Source organism: Cajanus cajan, chromosome 9 (assembly GCF_000230855.2).
Source record: "Cajanus cajan strain Asha chromosome 9, NIPB_CcT2T_4, whole genome shotgun sequence".
NCBI classification, from domain to species: Eukaryota; Viridiplantae; Streptophyta; class Magnoliopsida; order Fabales; family Fabaceae; genus Cajanus; species Cajanus cajan.
Window position 1 is genome coordinate 11906642 of NC_138525.1, and position 21830 is coordinate 11928471.

At 34.2% G+C, this 21830-nt stretch overlaps 3 protein-coding genes across 4 annotated transcripts; 1 reads left to right on the top strand and 2 right to left on the bottom strand.

Moving 5' to 3' along the window:
- The first annotated feature begins 375 nt into the window (after positions 1 to 375).
- On the top strand, positions 376 to 2209 carry LOC109814548 (stearoyl-[acyl-carrier-protein] 9-desaturase 6, chloroplastic). The gene is made up of 2 exons (XM_083063702.1): positions 376 to 1163; positions 1322 to 2209. Exons 1-2 carry the CDS (start codon positions 594 to 596, stop codon positions 1886 to 1888), a joined length of 1137 nt encoding a protein of 378 aa, XP_082919828.1. The 5' UTR covers positions 376 to 593; the 3' UTR covers positions 1889 to 2209.
- A 7869-nt stretch (positions 2210 to 10078) lies between these two features.
- LOC109791260 (uncharacterized) lies at positions 10079 to 12193 on the bottom strand. 2 transcript variants are annotated; one of them, XM_020350532.3, is made up of 3 exons: positions 11332 to 12193; positions 10954 to 11047; positions 10079 to 10794 (listed from the first exon to the last, which is right to left on the bottom strand). In XM_020350532.3, the coding sequence occupies exons 1-3, from the start codon at positions 11455 to 11457 to the stop codon at positions 10790 to 10792; spliced, it is 225 nt and encodes a 74-aa protein (XP_020206121.1). In that variant the 5' UTR covers positions 11458 to 12193; the 3' UTR covers positions 10079 to 10789. The 2 variants fall into 2 exon arrangements, with proteins under 2 accessions (XP_020206121.1, XP_020206120.1); XM_020350531.3 differs by having other exon boundaries at positions 10871 to 11047.
- Positions 12194 to 12349: 156 nt separating this feature from the next.
- LOC109791261 (alcohol dehydrogenase 1) lies at positions 12350 to 15663 on the bottom strand. Its single transcript, XM_020350533.3, has 10 exons — positions 15502 to 15663; positions 14959 to 15095; positions 14455 to 14501; positions 13965 to 14290; positions 13769 to 13851; positions 13588 to 13663; positions 13421 to 13482; positions 13123 to 13218; positions 12803 to 12964; positions 12350 to 12719 (listed from the first exon to the last, which is right to left on the bottom strand). The coding sequence occupies exons 1-10, from the start codon at positions 15536 to 15538 to the stop codon at positions 12603 to 12605; spliced, it is 1143 nt and encodes a 380-aa protein (XP_020206122.1). The 5' UTR covers positions 15539 to 15663; the 3' UTR covers positions 12350 to 12602.
- Positions 15664 to 21830: the final 6167 nt, after the last annotated feature.

A 21830-nucleotide genomic window follows, 5' to 3' on the forward strand; every position in this document is an offset into this window, starting at 1 on the left:
AATAGAAAACATGTAATACACTCTATTATTTTCTTTTCATATAATACAAATACTTTTATTTGTATATATACTTATGAATCAACACCTACCTCCATTTGGCATAAAGAAAAAAGTCAATAAGAGGAAGAAAATATGCGCTGGCAAATTCAGAGACACCCACAAAGCTGAAAAAGATCCACAGAAATCCCGAATCGCTCGTTTTCCCTACTATTCTATCAAAACCACAGCACCCCCTGTTTTACAAATCCCCCATTTATTTAAAACCCGGAACTTTTTTATTTTTCCACGCCACACAACCTCTGTCTAATGACAATAGTACCCTTCCTTATGTAACCATCATTCCTAAACATTTTCCTAACCAAAAACATCCAACCCACGTATCGGATTCAATTCCTCCTTAAATTTCCATCATCGTCAACACTTTCATAACTAATGAGGTAAATAACTTAAAAAATCCAACATGACATTTTCGTAAATTACTATAAACCACAGAAGGATTAGTCACTAGTCACACCCCCTACAAATATCTCCCACCTCTTCACAACACACACTGTCAAAGTCCGAAGCCCGAAGCCCGCCACATAACCCAAACCATGCACTCCGTCACCGCGCAAACTCTTCCACCCGCGTGGGGTTCTAGAAGTTTCCACCGCCGACAGCACCGCCACCTAGTCCCGCCGCCGAATGCCGCGGCGCTAAAAGCGCGAAGGACCCACTCAATGCCGGCGGAAAAGGTGGAGGTGTTCAAGTCGCTGGAGGGGTGGGCCTCGCAGTGGGTCCTCCCGCTGCTGAAGCCCGTGGAGCAATGCTGGCAGCCTCAAAGCTTCGTCCCGGACTCGTCGTTGCCGTACGAAGAGTTCAGCGATCAGGTGAAGGAGCTCCGCGAACGCACCAAGGAGCTACCCGATGAATACTTCGTGGTGCTCGTCGGTGACATGGTCACGGAAGACGCGCTACCCACTTACCAGACCATGATCAACAACCTCGACGGGGTCAGAGATGAGTGCGGCACCAGCCCAAGCCCGTGGGCCGTCTGGACCCGGGCCTGGACCGCAGAAGAAAACAGACACGGGGATTTGCTCAGAACTTATTTGTACCTTTCCGGTCGAGTTGACATGTCCATGGTCGAGAAGACCGTCCATTACCTCATTAGTGCTGGCATGGTAAGTCAAACTCTTTTTATTAAAAATAAAATAAAATAAAATTGGATCTTTATTCATTTGGAGAAGAATAGAGGTGATGTTGTATATATTAAATTGCAGAAAAATGTGATAAAATAATTTTTTTTATTTTTGGATTGGGTATGTTATGTACTATGTAGGACCCAGGAACGGAGAACAACCCGTATTTGGGGTTTGTGTACACGTCATTCCAAGAGCGAGCGACGTTTGTGGCGCACGGGAACACGGCTCGGCTAGCGAAGGAGGGCGGGGATCCGGTGCTGGCGCGCATATGCGGGACCATCGCTGCGGACGAGAAGCGGCACGAGAACGCGTACTCGAGGATCGTGGAGAAGCTTCTAGAAGTGGACCCCTCGGGCGCGATGGTGGCCATAGGGGACATGATGGAGAAGAAGATCACGATGCCGGCGCACCTTATGTACGATGGGGAGGACCCCAAGCTATTCGAGCACTACTCCGCGGTGGCCCAGCGTTTGGGCGTGTACACGGCCAATGACTATGCTGACATTATGGAGTTTTTGGTCGGACGGTGGAGATTGGAGAAGCTGGAGGGTTTGACGGCTGAGGGAAAGAGGGCGCAGGATTACGTGTGTGGGTTGGCGCCCAGGATTAGGAAGTTGCAAGAGCGGGCCGAGGAGCGAGCGCGTAAGATGAAGCCTCACGCCGTTAACTTCAGCTGGATCTTCAATAAACAACTGCTTTTGTAAAGTCAGTGGAATTGGTCAACGTCATGCTACGAGGTTGTCCAAGTGACTTATGATGAGTTTTGTTGGTTGGTGGTACTTAGAATAACCAAATAACATGGATTGCGTGTAATGGGCATTGTTGGATTTGATCCATGGTTGTTCTAGTGGATACAAAACCAGTAGGACTTTTGCTCTCTGTGTAATGTTTGGCTTAGCTTCCTGCTATTTATTTATTTTAATTCTGCTAGTTAAAATAACTTATTTTGTAATTAATTTCTGTATCGGGTAATAATTAATATACTAATAGTAATACCATGTTCTTTTTGTTTTGGTTTTGAGTAATTAGCATCTTCTGATTTTGATAATTGAGAGAATCTTTTTCTTTTGAAAGTTGAGTTATTTAATTCTCGTTAAAATTGATATTTCACTTTCGACGTGATTGAGATCTCAATATTGAATGAGTCGGTTTTTTTTATATATTATTTTATGTTTTGTTTATAAATACATTAAAATTCTTATATCTTAATTTTATATTTAAATTAAAATATAATAAAATTTTAGTTTTTTTATTTTTATGTAATGCTATACTCATAAATTTTGCTTATTAAGAAAGAAATAAAAATAAACTACTGATAAAAAAAATAGAAATAAAAAGTAACAACTAATGGCGAATAAAGCTAACGCTTTACGTGTTAGCTAGCAGCAACCTCTACGTGTTCGTTGGTGGATGTTGGAGTCGATGTAGCTTCTTCCTAAACTAGGCCCAAACTTGAATGAGAAGTTTGCGTATTGATTTCCTTTTCTAGGAGTTCCTGGATATTTGAAACAATGGTGTTGTGTCGATGAAACTGGTCTATGGTTGTTGTATTAGTGATATTGCATGCAATGAATAAGAATCACATAACACCATCCTATGATCTGCTTCCCACGTTTACAAAGACCATTAAGTATAACCAACAATTAAACCTTTAGGTTATCCTTAATATTGATATTCCTGTAAAATCCTACTAACCACTTACCTGTTGCATCTCTGATAAGCCAGCCGAATCCAATAGGAACGGGGTATTCTTGGGCATTGCTAATGTGACACTCTTATCATTCATAAATAATTATAAAATAATAAAGATTTTATGAATCAAAACTTTCATTATAAGGAGATTTTTTTTTAGGGTTTTGGTGTCCCTTATGTTTATGACCAATTAATAAAGTGTTCACATGTGGCTTATATGTCCACATCATTCAAAACTTGGAAATGTTGATCGAAAGAGTAAACGAGTATAGAGTAACTTGATCCGAATGGTTTTGAAACCAAGACCCGAAATTTAGTTACCTTCTTTTGTCCTTTTTACAAAAACTTGGATTCTTTGTGTTAGTTCAGTAGATTCATAAGCTTGTCCAAAAGAAAAACAAAAGCAATTGACATTCTAAAATACGACCAACATCGATTTTTGGGCTAATGTTGCCAATAACAATAATAAGGGAGAGGATAGTGGTTGTCTACAGTAAGCAAGAAAAAAGTTGGTATTAGAGGAACAATATTTTTGCGAGGTTAGGGCTACAAGAACAAAAAATTGGAGTCACCAAAATAAATTAACCGACAAAAATAAATATACTAAAACATTGAACATTAATAACATTTGGATTTTGTAAACAAAACAAAAGAGGTGTATGTACCAACCATGGGAATGGGTAACTAGCATCGACTTTCTCTTATTGAGGATGAAATATATGATAAACAAGATCCTCATCATTCTCCTCAAATAGTGTTTCAGTTCCCTTGTGAATCAGTCACTGCTCTGCATTGTTTGAAGATTCGAATGCGACCTATGTGAGAGCGTCCCAACAATCATGCATGGTAGCACGTGGGGAAGGGGTGCTATGAGGCAAGCCTTTACTCGATGGAAAGTACGATGCAGTTGGTTTGGGAAACGAAGGTATTGAAGTGGGAGTGAAGCTTCACATGGGTTCAGGTCGGTTTCAAAACCATCTAGATCCGGTTATTGCATATCCGTTTACTCTTTGAGTCAACATTTCAAAGTTTAGAATGACGTGGACATATAAGTCCGGTGTCAACACTCCATTGGCCCTATACATAAGGATACCAAAACCCTCTCATCAAAGAGGACACGGAGAGAATCTCCTAGTAGCAAAATTTGTTAGGATCCCTCCTTAATTGGAGAGGTTCTAGAAAATTCTAGAGCTTTCTAGAGAAGTATAGAATTTTCTAGAACATTCTAGAGAATCTTAGAGAACTGTAGAATTCTCTAGAAGCTTGTGGAATAGTGTGGAACCCTCTGAAACATTCTAGAGATGTGTGGAGCCTTCCGGAACCTTATGGAAGAGTATAGAAGGATATAGAAGGGAGTAGAGATTCCTGGAATGTGTGGAGCATTCTAGAGAACCAATCTCAACCCTTGATCCCCACCATTCATTTTGAAGGTGGAGTAGTATAAATAGGGGTAGGAGGCTTCATTCCTATCAATCCAAGCCAAGAGTGAATCCACTTCTTAGAGTGAGAAAGTGAGAAAGCCTCTTTGTGAGAGAAGAGAGATAGTCTCAAGTTTGAGTGTGTCACCATAGAGTGAGTCAATTTTGTAATTACATTCTTGTAATCCTACTATTCTTTTGTATAGTGGAAGAATCTCCATATTGGAGAATTTAACTCGTGTGCTCCCATTACTACCTTTAATTTCTAAGTGCCTATCTTAACTTCACGAAGCGGGAAAGTCCGAGTTTTCCCAACAGTGGTATCAAGAGCCAGGTTCATCAAAAGCTGTCATTAGCTCGTGCAGTTCAAGATAGAGGACAACGTTGCTCATGATGGAGACATGTTCAAGCTTACTGCCAATAATTATTCATATTGGAAGCCAATGATGGAGGATCATTTATACTGCAAGGATTTGCATGAGCCCATCATCTACAAAGAGAAGGTGGAAGGCAAGAGCGATGCTTAGTGGGAGCTATTGAATCGGAAGGCCGTTGCTATGATCCGTAAGTACATCGACAAATCTCTCTTTGAGCATGTTTCTACATACACAAATGCTTATGAATTATGGGCAAAGCTTGAGTCCATGATTCAAAAGAAAACACCTCGTAACAAAGCCAATTTAGTTCGTCGATTGGTGAAGTTGGAGTATAAGGATGGTCATAGTATGATTGAGCACTTGAATAACTTCAAGGGGCTTGTAAATCAATTAACCAAAATTGAGATGAGGATTGATGATGAGTTGCAAGCCCTTCTACTCCTTAGTTCCTTACCGGAAAGTTGGGATACGCTAGTAGTTACACTTAGTAACTCTGCTCCTGAAGGAAAGCTCACTATGGATGCTGTTAGTGATAGCCTTCTTGGAGAAGAATCGAGGAGAATGGAACGAGGTGAGTCTATCCATCCCGAGGCTAATATCATTGAAAATCGGGGAAAGAATGAGACTCGTGGACGTAGTAAGAGCCGAGATCAGTATCAATCTCGAGGTAGATCCAAATCACGCTCGAAGATTACATGCTATTACTGTGGAAGAATGGGTCATAGGAAAATGGAGTGTCGGTCTTTTAAGAGAGATCAGAAGGCAGGTACTGTCAAGCTAGACCAAGTCATCCCAATGAAGAAGCAAGAAGAAAAGACTACCACTGCCGTAGCATCTAAAGAAGATATGTTATATATCATTGGAGAAGGTAACATCCTAAACATTGCTTATGATGATAGCTCTTGGATTGTGGATTCTGGTGCTTCCTTCCATGTTACTCCTCATGGAAGTTTCTTCTCATCCTACCAAAATGGTGACTTTGGTACCGTTCAAATGGGAAATCAAGATAGAAGCAAGATCGTCGGGATAGGAGACATCATCCTGACAACGAGCACCGGATGTAGGCTAGTCTTGAAAGATGTGAGGCATGTCCCAGCCATGCGCCTCAATCTTATCTCTGCTGGAAAGTTAGATGATGCTGGTCTGATGAATTACTTTGGTGAAGGAAAGTGGAAGCTCACCAAAGGTAGTCTAGTTATGGCTCGAGGAAAGAAAGAAGGATCCTTGTACGTAATGCAAGCTAAGCTTTGCAAAGGAGAGGTAAACATAACCACTGATGACATAGAGGTTTGGCATAAACGACTTGGGCACATCAATGAGAAGGGTCTTCACATACTCGCTCGTAAGCAACTCCTCTCTAATGTGAAAGGTAAATCACTTGATCCTTGTGCTCACTGTTTAGCTGGAAAACAACATAGAGTTGCATTTCAAAGATCTTCTCCGCCCGCAAGGAGAAATAACATTCTCGACCTTGTACACACTGATGTGTGCTCAATGTCTGAGAAATCCATTGGGGGTGCACTGTACTTTGTGACCTTCATTGACGATCATTCAAGGAAGGTGTGGTTGCATTTGCTAAAATCAAAGGATCAAGTACTTGATGCCTTCAAGGAATTCCACGCTCTGGTAGAATGTGAGACTGGACGAAAGATCAAGTGTGTACGATCTGACAATGGAGGTGAATATAGAGGTCCATTTGAAACCTATTGCAAGAAACATGGCATTAGGTTAGAGAAGACTCCACCCAAGACACCACAATTAAATGGGCTAGCTGAGAGAATGAATAGAACAATCGAAGAAAGAGTTCACTGCGTGCTCTCTCATGCTAAGTTACCCAAGTTATTTTGGGGAGAAGCTATAATGGCTGTAGTTGACATTGTCAACCTCACACCATCAGTCCCTTTGGGTGTTGCCATCCCAGACGAAGTTTGGACGGGCAAAAGGGCATCATACAATCATCTCAAAGTGTTCGGGTGCAGGGCATTTGTTCATATCCCCAAAGATGAGCGAGCAAAGCTTGATGCAAAGACGAAGGAGTGCATCTATCTCCGCTCACCCAAGGATGAATTCGGCTATCGGCTATGGGATCCAATAAATAAGAAGGTGGTCCGTAGTAGAGACGTTGTATTCTTCGAAGACCAAACAATCGAAGACATTAAAAACTCAGAGAAGCCAAGATTGAGAAGTAATAAGAGTACCGAACTCACTCCAGTTCAACATGAGAATAATGAGACACATCAAGACAATGATCCTGAAGAAGATGAGCCTGTGTTAGAGCAAAGCAACCATGAGACTCATGATGAACCAACTCAGGAAGATCCTCAATCTAGTTCTCTACCAGCACTAGAGCCGAGGCGTTCCTCAAGGGAAAGAAGACCATCCACTTGGTATAACACTGAGGAGTATGTTATGCTCACTGATGAGGGGGAGCCTCAAAGCTATAAAGAAGCAATCAAGGATATTCATAAAGAAGAGTGGAGGAAAGCCATGCAAGAAGAAATGCAATCCTTGCATGAGAATCACACTTATGAACTCGTAGAGCTGCCAAAGGGGAGAAGAGCCTTAAAGAACAAGTGGGTGTACCGGATCAAAACCGAAGATAACAACACAAAGCCTCGTTATAAAGCTCAGTTGGTCGTTAAAGGATTCGGTCAAGAAAAAGGTATTGACTTTGAAGAAATATTCTCACCCGTGGTAAAGATGTCATCCATTCGAGTTATCCTTGGCATAGCAGCAACTCAAGATTTAGAGATTGAACAACTCGATGTCAAGACGACGTTCCTTCATGGTGACCTAGAGGAAGAGATCTACATGGAGCAGCTCGAAGGATTCAAAGTTCCGGGCAAAGAAAATTTGGTGTGTCGCTTCACGAAGAGTTTATATGGCCTTAAGCAAGCACCTAGGTAATGGTACAAGAAGTTTGAATCCTTCATGGCAGAACATGAATTCAAAAAGACAGAAAGCGATCATTGTGTCTTCATAAAGAGGTATGCAAGTGGAGACTTCCTCATACTTCTACTCTATGTTGATGATATGTTGATTATTGGACAAGATCGCATAAAGATAGCTGCTTTGAAGAAAGATCTAAGCAAGAGTTTTGCCATGAAAGATTTGGGACCGGCTAAACAAATCCTTGGGATGAGAATAACTCGTGATAGATCAAAGAGACTGTTGTGGCTATCCCAAGAGAGATACATAGAGAAAGTGTTGGAACAATTTAACATGGACAAATGTAAGCCAGTTAACACACCACTTGCTGGACACTTCAGGTTGAGTTCGAAGCAAAGTCCCACAAGTGAGAGAGAAATGGAGGAGATGAAGAAGATTCCATATTCATCTGTAGTAGGCAGTCTCATGTATGCAATGATATGCACAAGACCAGATATCGCCTATGCAGTTGGAGTCGTCAGCCGCTTCTTAGCCAACCCCGGGAATGAACATTGGCTAGCGGTCAAATGGATCCTCCGATACTTACGTGGAACTTCCAAAAGATGCTTATGCTTTGGAAAAGGGAAACCTGTGTTAGAGGGATACACAGATGCAGACTTGGCTGGTGATATTGATTCAAGGAAATCAACATCTGGATACCTAACTACTTTTGTAGGGGGAGCCGTTTCTTGGCAATCAAAACTGCAAAAGTGTGTCGCATTATCCACCACAGAGGTGGAGTACATTGTAGCTACTGAAGCTTGCAAAGAGATGCTGTGGATGAAGAACATGCTTCTTGAGCTGGGAGTAGATCAAGAAAGGTATGTGTTAAAGTGTGATAATCAAAGCGTAATATACTTAGCAAAGAAACTCAACATTTCATTCTCGCACGAAGCATATTGACACAAGATATCATTGGATCCGAGAAGTCCTCTAGGAAAAGAAATTGCATCTTGACAAGGTTCACACAGACGAGAACTGGTCAAACATGATGACCAAGGTAATACCGACAAAGAAGTTTGAAGATTGCTGTCAAGGTGCAGGTCTACTACTGCCCCCCAATTAAGTCGGGAGGGGGAGATTTGTTAGGATCCCTCCTTAATTGGAGAGGTTCTAGAAAATTCTAGAGCTTTCTAGAGAAGTAAAGAATTTTCTAGAACATTCTAGAGAATCATAGAGAATTGTAGAATTCTCTAGAAGCTTGTGGAATAGTGTGGAACCCTCTGGAACATTCTAGAGATGTGTGGAGCCTTCCGGAACCTTATGGAAGAGTATAGAAGGATATAGAAGGGAGTAGAGATTCCTGGAATGTATGGAGTATTCTAGAGAACCAATCTCAACCCTTGATCCCCACCATTCATTTTGAAGGTGGAGTAGTATAAATAGGGGTAGGAGGCTTCATTCCTATCAATCCAAGCCAAGAGTGAATCCACTTCTTAGAGTGAGAAAGTGAGAAAGCCTCTTTGTGAGAGAAGAGAGATAGTCTCAAGTTTGAGTGTGCCACCATAGAGTGAGTCAATTTTGTAATTACATTCTTGTAATCCTACTATTCTTTTGTATAGTGGAAGAATCTCCATATTGGAGAATTTAACTCGTGTGCTCCCATTACTACCTTTAATTTCTAAGTGCCTATCTTAACTTCACGAAGCGGGAAAGTCCGAGTTTTCCCAACAAAATTAGTTGATACATAATTTAACATTTGTGCCTCCCTCTGTTTCTACAAATGATGAAGAAGAAATGGCTTACCAACTTCTTTCTGAGCTACTCTCACAAATTATCACTCTAACCTTAAACTCATTTTTAACCTAATTTCTCTTCTAACTTAAGTATATGAGCGTTTTTACAATTGTCTTCAACCGCAATTGATACTAAAATAGCTTGGTTGACATTTCGTTGGTGCACTTACAACTTTTGATAAAAACAAAATATAGTATAATATTTAAGTTTAAAATTTTAGTAAAATATAACAATATTTATTAATAATAACAAATTTACATTTAGAATAATAAGTATCAAATTAATATTATATAAATTATAAAAATAAAGATATTAAAAATTATAAATTAACATAAATGATTAAATTATATTTATAGACATAAGTATTAAAAGTAGGTTATTTTAATTACATTTTTTTATTAAATATGTATTTTTCATTAAAAATATTTTGAATTAAATTTTTTAAAATATATTTTTTTATTTGATTAATTCAAACCGATTTGACTGATTTATTATTAATTTTGACCAATTTTAGATCGATTTTTCCGATTTATTACCAATTCATTATAAAATAATTTTTTAAAACAATCAAATTGGTCGAAGATTAATTTACAGTTAAACTGATTTAACCAATCATTATAGTTAGATTTTCAAAATTATGCTTTAAATGTATAAAGACATTATTTAAATTAACATAATTACTCGAGAAACAATTTGTTGCTCAACAAAACAGAGAGAATACACTAGCAAAATACAACACATGTAAAATGATTCTTTTAATATTTAATATTAATAGTGATCTTGAACAAAATACGGGTGTCCATGTCCTTATACAACACTTGCATAACACATTTGTGCTAAATACTACTTAGGACTAATGGAATCTATTCTAATTTGATCACAACTCAATTGCGTTCTTCAGTTGTAGGTCATTTATTTTTTTTCTTTTTTCATAGCATGCAATTTAAGGATGTGCTTTTTACCTTCAAGGTGTTGCTTGAAGGCAAACTCATCACAGCACCATAATGTGCATAGTTCACACCATTTAGGCGTATTTGGAGCCTCCCCACCTTCCCTGATAATTTCCAACATTTGTAATTTAGTCTTATGCTTTTGACCTTGAAAGTGCAGTTTGAGTAAATCGTCATCCATACACATAACGCTACACACTTCACACCATTGCATCTGATTGCTTCTGTCCATTTGCAACTTACGATTATGCTTGTGACCATTGAAGTGTTGCTTGAGATTGAATGGACTTGAGCAAAATATCTGGCAGGTTTTGCAGTATAAATCATCTCTCCTAGTTTTATGATTGGGCCTTCCATGAAATGGTTGTTGATGTAGCAGATTTGGATGAACACTTCTTGTTGGTGATACTGATTCCTTCACCCTGGTTCCTAAAGAAAATTTACTTGAACTTGGACCTGGAAAAGGTTTTGAGTGGGATTGATTGGAAGCATTTTTTGACGATTTAACCTGGAAAATAAGTTTAAATTGTCATTCAGAAAGTGTGGTCTAAAAGAATACCACGAGAGAACAAAATGCAACATACATCAAGATTGAAGTCCCAAACTCTTTTGTGATTGAGACTTCCATGAAATGGTTGTTGAAGTTTTAGATGTTGATGATGAGTACTTTTTGTTGGTGGTTCTTTTCGCTTTGTTGAAAAATTCCTTGAACTTGGACTTGGAAATAGCTTTGGGTAAGAAACATCATTTGATGATTTAACCTGAAAAAAAAATTAGATTGACATAAAAGAAAGTGTTCCAAAAGAATATGACGAGAATAAAAAATGCTCATGTTTGAAAACAAATGATACTCACAAGAAAGTCATATAGGAAAAGAAAAACATATGGGTATAATGAACAAGATATATAATATATGGAATTATTGATGGTTTGGAGCAGAGGAGCTACATTTTGTGAGTAATACTATTATAATAATAATAATAATAATAATAATAATAATAATAATAATAATAATAATAATAATAATAATAATAATAATAATCACCTCTTTAGTGAAATTTGTATTTGGGGACAAGTGAAATGATGCTACAATTCTCCTATATTCCAGTTCCCTCTGGATTGCAAGCTCCAGTGGCATTGTATTTTCCTCCTTCCTAGTACTACCAGCCATCTTGAATTCTACAGTGATTTCTTTTGAGATAATTCACAGTATTTTTAAGTACCAATGTTATCATAAATAGTATATTAAAAGAGCTACATTGATTGCATGCTAGTAACCGTGAGCCAATGCCAATGGCATGTTTCTTTTGCTTGATTTTTTTAGTACTTGACATGATTCTTTTCAGTAAAAGTCACGCCAATTCTGTTTTGCAAATCAAATGGGCATATTCAGAGTGCAAAGACTTGCCTTGTAAAGACATTTTGTGGCCACTTCTAATAACAAAGAAAAAATAAAAGCAGAAGTCATTCATAACTCATAAGAGTTTAATAACAAACAGAAAATAAATTAATAAAAATATAAGCTTCTTTTATGTTAATGCCACAACAGAGTAAATAAAAATAATTATAGCCATGTTATTAATTTAATTAAAATATTAGACTAATCTTACCTTAACATTATTATTTTTTATCAGTAAATTAACACTAATATATGTATTATGTATGTAATTTGTTTATTTTTCAATACATGACACTTACTCATTCACTACTGATTTATTTTAAAATAAATAATCCATCGTTCATTATAGCATAACATCAAAATTAACATTAATCTATACTTCTATCCTAATAATAAAAATAGTACCATTTTTAGTATCCACAATTTATTTTTAATTTTATCTTTTTGTTAACTACCATAAAAAGGTTAGACAAGACTAAAAACCTTGCTTATTAATTAAACGTTATAAAATAATTTGCTATTCTCTCTTAAAAGGCACAGTACCTTTCATCCTCCTGGTTAGTAAAAGTACGTAATCAAATGGTGAAGAACGTTTGGTTTCTCCATTTTACAATTTAAAACACAGTTCGTGAATTTGTTATTTGTCTTTCGAATAAAAGACGTGTTGATTCACTATCTTACATTGTTTTTCATTTCATGTAAAAGTAAAATCATGGTAACAATCAAACGACAAATTGACAACATAAACCGCAATCAAGTAACAAAGGGCTAAATGCCCTCTCAGTCCCAACACTCAATCTCCAAAATACAATCAAAATCCTACTACGTATTACCAACAAAATTTTTATTCTCTCTCTTTTCACAAATTAGATAAAGACCTTTTTCCTCGAACAGAGTCATGACCAATTTCATAGGTGTTACTCTTGCATGCGGATGAGACACCTAATGGACTCTCCTTTCAGCATGTAATCAAATGCTTTGTTAATCTCTGAGAATGGAACATTGTGAGTGATGAACTTATCCACTTCTAGCTCCTGCAATATCCATTAAGCTCATGTTAGCATCGTAAATAAGTGAACATCCTCTGAAGACCACACAATTCACTGTGTAAGCTTACCCCCCTCATGTACTGTTCCACAACAGATGGAAGATCAGTGCGTGGTTTGTAGTTACCATAAAAGGTACCCTTAAGAGTCCTCTCGTTCAGGAAATTAATAGGAGCAGTTTTGAATGCATCATCTTTACTAGGCACACCAACAAGTACAGCAAGACCCCAACCCTAAGAAGAAGAAATCAAGGTTCAGCCTTATCAAAGTTATTATAAAAACATTAATTTTTGGTTATCTACTTTGAAACATTGTATGAACTATGCCAATAAAAAAAATATAGTTTAATTTAATAATTTAGCAACAAGAGAATGAGTTATGATTTAATTACATCATGGACACATTCAAATGCTGAGATCATGGCTTGGATGCTGCCGGTGCATTCAACAGCGCGATCCACACCTCCATTGGTCATTTCAGCAATTACCTGTTCACCAACATTCACACCTCAATCTTTCTTGTTCCAACAAAGACATTAAGAAGTCATTTATTAATGGCATCAAAATGTAAACACAACTCGTATATTTAACAATAATAGCATTAAAAGAACAGAATTAATGAACATGGTGAAACTATAACAGATAACCACTTGTGCATATTGAACTTAAACAAATTGTTCATGAACTAACCTGTTGTACTGGTTTATCATGTTCTTTTGGGTTCACAAACTCATTAACCCCAAACTTCTTAGCTGCCAACAAAAATAAAAATCACAAGCCACCATCAATAAACCAAAAGCAATTTCGTTAGGCTGTGCTGAATCTTTAAACATATGATTAAGAAGAATGCATTATACCTTGTTCAAATCTGGCTGAAACTAAATCAATTCCAATGATTCTTGAAGCACCTGAAATCCTTGCCCCTTCAGCAGCCTAAAATATTGAATGAAAAAATAAGAGTGGGAATTAATATTCCTCTATATCATCACTTACCAATTCCTAAAAAAAAGCATTAAAAACACGCAAGGAATAACATACCGCAAGGCCAACAGCTCCAAGTCCAAAAATGGCAACAGAGGAACCAGGTTTTGGTTTTGCTACATTTACAGTAGCACCAAGACCTACAAGATGGAACCAAATATAGCTATATCAGACAATATAATCACGTAGCTAGTTTGCTACTTGCAAACAATATATATCTATCTCAATTCTTAAGGTTGTAAATCTTCCAAACCTGTGCAAATTCCGCAACTGAGAACACAAACTTTGTCAAGTGGAGCATCAGGGTTGATCTTTGCAACACATCCAGCATGGATAACAGTGTATTCACTGAAAGTAGAGGTTCCCAAGAAATGGTGTATCGGTTGTCCATCCTTAGAGAACCTTGATTTCCCATCATTAATCATGACACCTCTATCAGTGTTGATCCTGAGTAGCTCACACATGTTGCTCTCTTCTGACTTACAATGTACACACTCCCCGCACTCTCCTGTGAACACAGGGAGGGCATGGTCTCCTGGTTCCAAATGAGTTACACCCTCGCCTACACTCTCCACAATCCTGAATAAAACAATGGAAATCCGATAAGAAATTGCTCATTAATCATTATCGATGAACCATTTCTTTCTCTATCTTCTTTTGGCCTTTAATGGCACATATTTGTTGTGCAAAAACAGGAAAGAAAAGTTTGACTTAAATTAAATGAGCAAATGAGGCTAAGATACCCTGAAGCTTCATGGCCAAAAATGCGAGGAAACAATGGAGTCTGGCCCTGAAATGAGAAAAAAAATAGAAAGTCAAATTCAACATTGATGAACTGATGATGGATAATAATAAATAGCACATGGAATCAGCTGAACAGAAGGGAAAACAATACCTAGGTTTCCAATCATTCCAAAATCAGTCGTTGACAAAATCAACCACGTATACAAACACACATAACACACCAAGAATGTTTTGAAATATGAACCTTTAATTGTCTTATCAACAACTAAAACTATTTTCTTTACCCTTTCTCACATTAGAGAAGTCACATCTCACAGAGAAAAGAACTAAAACCATCCTTCAATGGACATTATATCTGCATTTTCTAATCACAATATATTTCTTATTTCATCAATTCAAAGTTCATACCAGATCATATATATAATCTTAATTTAACTAAGATAATGTAATGCAAATATACATTAATAAAATAAAGATAATTTTTTAAACATTTGTATGCAAACCTTGGCTTCCCAGAAGTAAACATCAGTGTGGCAAAGAGAGGTGTAGAGGATCTTGAGACGGACTTCACCGGCTTGTGGTGGCGCCACCTCTACTTCGTCAATCACCAGTGGCTTCCCTGCCTCCCATGAAACCGCAGCTATAGTCCACCATACACCCACACCAATCAATGCAATCAGTAACAATACATTATCACATAAAAGAAAATGGAGAAAGAAAAAATTAAATTACACTTTTCCTCCCTCAATTTACTCGATTTATCAAGTTTGGTCACTATTCCTTAAATTTCTAAAATATAATATGATCATTTCTTTCCAACTGTGACTAACTAACAATGAGTGTCACATTTTCTTATTGTGCCAAATGTATAAAAAATAACCAACATTATTAGTCTCTATCAGGCAAAAAGCACTACACTCCATCGATTAGAAAAATCTAGAAACTAACAAGGAGACCAAATTGAATAAATTTCATAAGATAAATTATCAAAAGGGTAATTAAAAAAATTGATGTTATTAATAAGAGTTAAGTAAGAGATGGGTAACCTTTGCACTTTATGGTTTGACCAGCGGTGCTAGACATGGCTGTGGCTAGTTAATTGAAAAGAAGATGAACGAATGATGATGAGTGAGTTTGTTTTGAGATGAAAGTGTGTGTGTTGGGGGATGGTACTTATAGTGCGAGAGAGAAGAAGGAAAATGGGCAAAACCACGTTGCGCACGGTATCGGTTGTCTGCGCCAACATCGAAATCGAATGGCCATGCATGGTGGGAATTCTCGCTTTTTTCTGCGCGCTGTTTAACTCTACTACAATTCCGCCTGTGGTTTTTGGTTCGTTTTCCACGCTGCGCCTTTGGATTCTTTGCACGTCGCCACGTAACTTTGACCACATTATACCAAAAAAGACAAATTCTATTCCAACTCATTTATTATTTTTTTGTCACTTGCACAATAAACACTATTTAAAAATTTCTATATTAAATTAGAATAAAACAATAACATAAAATTATGTATAAAATAAAAATATACAATATAATCTATTATATTAAACTCAAATGAAATTCATATCAATTTCTATTTATTATATATGAACATTTATTCTATGTAAGAATATTTTTAGAGATTTTTTTAAAGGATTTATAATAATTTTTAATTTTTTTTATCTAATTCGATTTTTATTTATCATAATTATTTAATATTAATATTTTATAATAAATTATCAATAAATAAAAATAAATTTTACGTGATAATATAAATTATTTATTATAAATTTAAATTATTAATGATATATTTAAAGATATTTATTTATATTAATTTTAAATATAACTTATATATTTAAATATAGTTATATATATAATTTATTATAAATTTTAATTATATATAATAAATATTTTTATGTATTGTACAAGTTAAAATATTAATTTATAAATAATTGTAATATTAAAAAAATTAGTCATTCTAACTTTGGTAAAAAAAATTAATTGAAGAATACAAAATATGATACAAAATGTAAGCATCATTCTCTATGCAGTAAGGTAAATTAGTTGTTGAAGCTTGTTCAAAAAATAATTGAAATCATGCTGAAAAAAATAATATTATATTTTTCAATTACCTATTTTAAAATTTAAATTATGAAAAATATATTTATAAAAATAAGAAAAATGAAGTAATTATACATAATAATAAGGCTTCAATTGTTTTTCTTATTTAAACATAAATTCTCGTTATAGATAAAACAAATTATTTATGTAAAATTATGTGATAGTCTACAAGATAAGTATGTTTATTAAATTTGTTAATAATTTAAGAGTTTATAAAAAAAACTTAAATATATTTTTAGTCTCTCAAATTTAAGGTAAATTTTTTTTAGTCCCTCAAATTTTAAATTGGTCTTTTTAGTTCTTGTAACATTAAAAGATCTTGTTTAGTCCTTATACTAAAATTTTGTTAAAAAAAATAGTCAAATATTGTCGCATAAAATTCACTTACTCATGTTCCTATTAGTAAAAATATCATATTAAATTTAGTTGATATTGCATAATTTTTTTAATTTGTCACTTTCACATATGTTATTAGTGACTTGGGGGATTAAAACAAGATTTTTAAAAATTACAACGAATAAAAATAACAATTTAAATTTTAAGGAATCAAAATTAAATTTATCTTAAATTTAGAGGACTAAAAACATATTTAAATCTTATAAATATTTATAAAATTATACAAAAATAATGTTTAAAAATTTAAGGCTTAAATATGTTTTTAGTCCCTCAAATTTAAGACAAATTTGTTTTTAGTCCCTCAAATTTAAAATTATTGTTTTTAGTCCCTGTAATTTTTAAAAATCTTGTTTTAGTCCCTTAAGTCACCAATAACATATTTAAAAGTGACTAATTAAGACAGTTATGCAATATCAATCAAATTTAATATGATATTTTCACTAATAGAAATACTAATAGGTAGATTTTATGCAATAATGTTTGATAAATTTCTTAACAAAATTTGAATAGAAGGACTAAAATAAGATTTTTTGAAATTACAGGGACTAAAAATAATAATTTTAAATTTGAGGGACCAAAAACAGATTTATCCTAAATTTGAGAGACTAAAAATATATTTAAGCCAAAATTTAATAATCTTGTAAATTCATATTATGAAATGATAAAATAATTCAATCATTTTATAACTATATTATAAATAAAATAATTTTTTTTAATTTGATTTTATTTAAAGTTTAATTTATGTCATGCATTGAACATGTATCTGACTATACAATCCTAGTTATTATTTAAAGAGACATTATTTTTATATTTTAAAAAACTGTTAAATAGTTTTGTTAATTTAAATATCAAATGTTAAAAATAATTTAATTATTTTATGACTATATTTTAAATAAAAATAAAAGAAAAAAGTGTTTAAGTCGTATAAATTTAGTTCTTTTACATATATACTCTATAAGTTTTAATTTCATCACATTATTAATAATTTGTCAAATAATTGATTTTGTAGTTATAGTGCTAAAGTATGAACCAACTTATCTTTAAGGGTTAAATATGTTTTTGGTCTTCCAAAAGTTGACTCTATTTAGTTTTAGTCCCTAAAAAAAATTCTTGACTTTAGTCCTCCAAATTTATATAATATCTATTTTTAATTATTTTTCAAACACTATTAACTTTTTTTGTTAAAATAGGTTGTCTCAATACCTAAATCACCATTAGTTTTATTGACATGGAACCTTTTTAATTTAAAATATTAATTATTTTATGATTAAATTAAGATTTAGAATAAAAGCAAATTTTATATTTAAATTTTTTTACTATTCATCCTCAAACTCAGACATAGAGATTCTAGTATTTTATTTTGCTATTTGTTTCTCTATTTTGGTTTTATCCTCAATAAAGGAAGTTAAGGGCTTCTTATTTCTGAAAGACATCACTATATAACACCCCCAAGCTTTCTAAAATTATTAAGAGAATATTTTGATTAATTAAAAGGTTTTATAAAATATTTTAGAGGTTTTTAACAATTATGATTATTTTAATTAAATAATAAATATTTTGTGAAAATTATGTTGTATAATATTTATTAGAGAAATATGTATTTTTATGACATTTTATTATAATAAGTATTTGGAGAAGGATGTGTTTTTATTATATATTTTATTTTAATTATAATGATGTTGGAAGAAATATGTTTATTTTATATATTATTTATTAATTAATAAGTTTTAATATTTTAGGGAACAGTAAAAATAATTGTGGTTAAAGTATTTTTACTAAAAGGTCAAGTGTGAGTCAAGTTTTTTTTAAATAGGGGGGTTTTTATGATAGTTCTTTTTATTTTTACTCTTCTTATTTTTCATATTACACATACGCTCTAAAGAACGAGGAGGAGAACTAGAGCTCGTAAGAGAACATCTCGGAGATTCATGTCCTTCATCAAATGTTCATCATCAAGGTAAGGGAAGAGTGAGTATCTTGCTCTAGACGTGGGATGTATGTTGGGTAGTAGGATTGATCCTCAATCCCTTTTGTGTTGTTTGTATTGTATGAAAGAGGTTTGCAGAATTGATTGCATTATGTATTTTTTGTCTTCTATATGATTTTTTTTATTATTTTATTTGATGTTGTGTAGTTGTATATGTCTCCAATTTCACGATTGAACCTATAATTGTGAAGTTTGAATTGCTTGTGGGTTTCCATGAGAACCCTAAATGTTTATTATGTGAGTAGTTTATAGGAGTATATAATTAGAATGTAAAATTGATGTTGGATTTGAGTAAATGATGATATAATAGAATCATATTATGCTTTAATCGTGATTTTTACCAATTGGTTTGGAGTTTTGGGGTTTTAGGTTCATGTTGAGCAACTTTTGCACAGTTCGTAGGTCCCTTTCAAATTGATATCACCCTAGGCGTCAAATGGGCCACGTCAGGTGCCATTTGATACTATCCCTACAAGTTTTGGCATTGGACATGACCTCAATCATGCTGAGCATAAGTATGAGAGATAAGTTGTGGTCCTCTTCACGTCGAGAGCAATAATCATTGCATCAGGCACTGTATTGTTAGAATCAAGTTTTGTGATATTCATAAGAATTGTAGCCTTGGATGTTAGCTTTCAAGTGTCATTAGAATCATCTAAAAAAGAAGGTCTATAACTCAAGTTATGATCAAATTAATGAGAAAAAGTTAGATTGTCATATTTAGGCTGAAACATTGTTATTTTGTATTTTTTTAAAAATAGTAGATGACATAATTAACTCTTGAGGTCGACATAAAAGTTGGAGATAATTGTCTTAGATTGCTAATAAAGTTAATATAAACTTGATATAATATATATATATAGTTACAGATAAGGCATTTAGATCACATAATGTCTTAGAAGATTAAGTTGTAGAAATGTAGTTTGTTAATGAGGATGATGAATAACTTTACACTTTTAGTGTTTGATCTTATGAATGATTTAAGGTAATTATATCAATGTTTAGAAATGATGAATTATGGTACAAAATAATTGTTAGTGAGTTATGAAGTAAATTGATTGTTAATGAATTTAGGTGTTTTGATAATAGTGATGTTTAAGAACTTAATGAACGATATTGATAAGGCTATTAGACTAATTAAGCTATTGATTTGAATACTTAGTAACTATGATCAAGGTGTTAACATATGATTATACGATCTCATAATGATTATATCTTGCGGTGTATCAGATGATGTTGTGTAATTATTATGTTTAAATCGCAAACATATGTAATCGTTATACTAATTAATATTGATAACTAGTTGTGATATGTGAGGATGCTATTACTATGATTGTGAGTTGTGTATGTGTTATAGTGACATGATCACTTATGTCATTGATTGTTAATATTTAATTGATATAGTTGAATTGTTAATTATTATATTGAGACTAGTTGACAGTGAAATGCTGTGATAATGTGATATGATAAAAAATGTGATATGTGAATTAATGAGATCATGTGAAATGTTATTCATAAAATTTGTTTGACATGAATCATATGCATAAAAGTGTTTTTAAGGGTACGATATGGAATACACCGCTAGAAAAGACCCATTGTATAAAAGCTTGGGGATCAGTCCTTGAGGATAGCTTGATTTGGAAGTCTTAATCTTGCTCATTGTGTGTATGAGATGTATCTTGCACAACTCAATTATTCCGACAAGACCCTAATAGTATATCCTCCTAGTGAGAGTGCAGTGAGGGTGTGACCCAACATGTACTTCTAGGCTACTTTACGTGTATTGCTAGTGGCAATGCACAAGTGTGATATGTGATATTTTTACTATGCTACATGCATGATAACATGTAATCCGTGTCCATTGCATAATGCATCTTAATGTTATGTGATATTTAATTATTTTGTCATGAAATAGTGAAATGAGTTATTGTTACCAATATGTCTATGTTGTGTATATATGTATATGTTTTGTTTGTGTTTGCCTGTCCGACTACATCTTATGCTGTGAATTAGAGTCAAATGTTTGTCACTCACCTTCTTTTGTGTTGCTCTTTTTATATGTTATTGTAGGTGATTTTCAACATGATGTTAAGGATGTTGGTTACAAGGCTTAGTTGATGAATGACCATTCATAGAGTTCACACTTGAAGACCATTGAACCTTTAATTAGGTCCATGATTAGGAGGCTTGAGGAGACTTTTATAGAGGAGGTCCTTTTTAGACCTACGCTCTATATAAGCATGGAGTATGATTCCTATTTTTAGTCTCATAGTCTTTATTGTACATATCTTGTATAGTTTGAGTTCTCTTACTTTGTACATAGTAGATATATGTATAGGTTTGTTTTGCCTGTGTATTTGTAAGACACCCTTATTCTTCTTTATAAGTCATACCTTTAAGATTTTAGGGTATGTTACTTAGAGACTTTTACTTCATTTGACCTTGTATTAAGGGTCATATATTTTCATATTTTTAGTTTTAGTAAAGGGATATAGCAAGTAGAAAATGTGTAGGTGAAGCTTGTAATTGGACCTTTAGTGGGCCTAATCCAAATTTTACATATTAGGCTTATTTTTCTCCATTTAATCCAAGTAATTAATTTAGCTAGGTCTCATCATCATTTGGTGAACCTAACTAAAGCGATTCCAAGTTTTTGGATTGGATTAAGTGAAGAAAACCAAGCTTGGCCACCCATCCTTCTCCTTGGCCAAGTTTTATTCTAGCTTCTCCAATACACCTTGTCACTTGGCTTTCCAAGAGGACAAGGTGACACTTGACACTCTATGATTGGCTCTATCTAAATGTCTCCTCCTTATCTCTTAAGAGAAAAGGTGACACTTGGCACTCTATGATTGACTCTTCTAAATCTAAGTGTTCCTACCTTATCTCT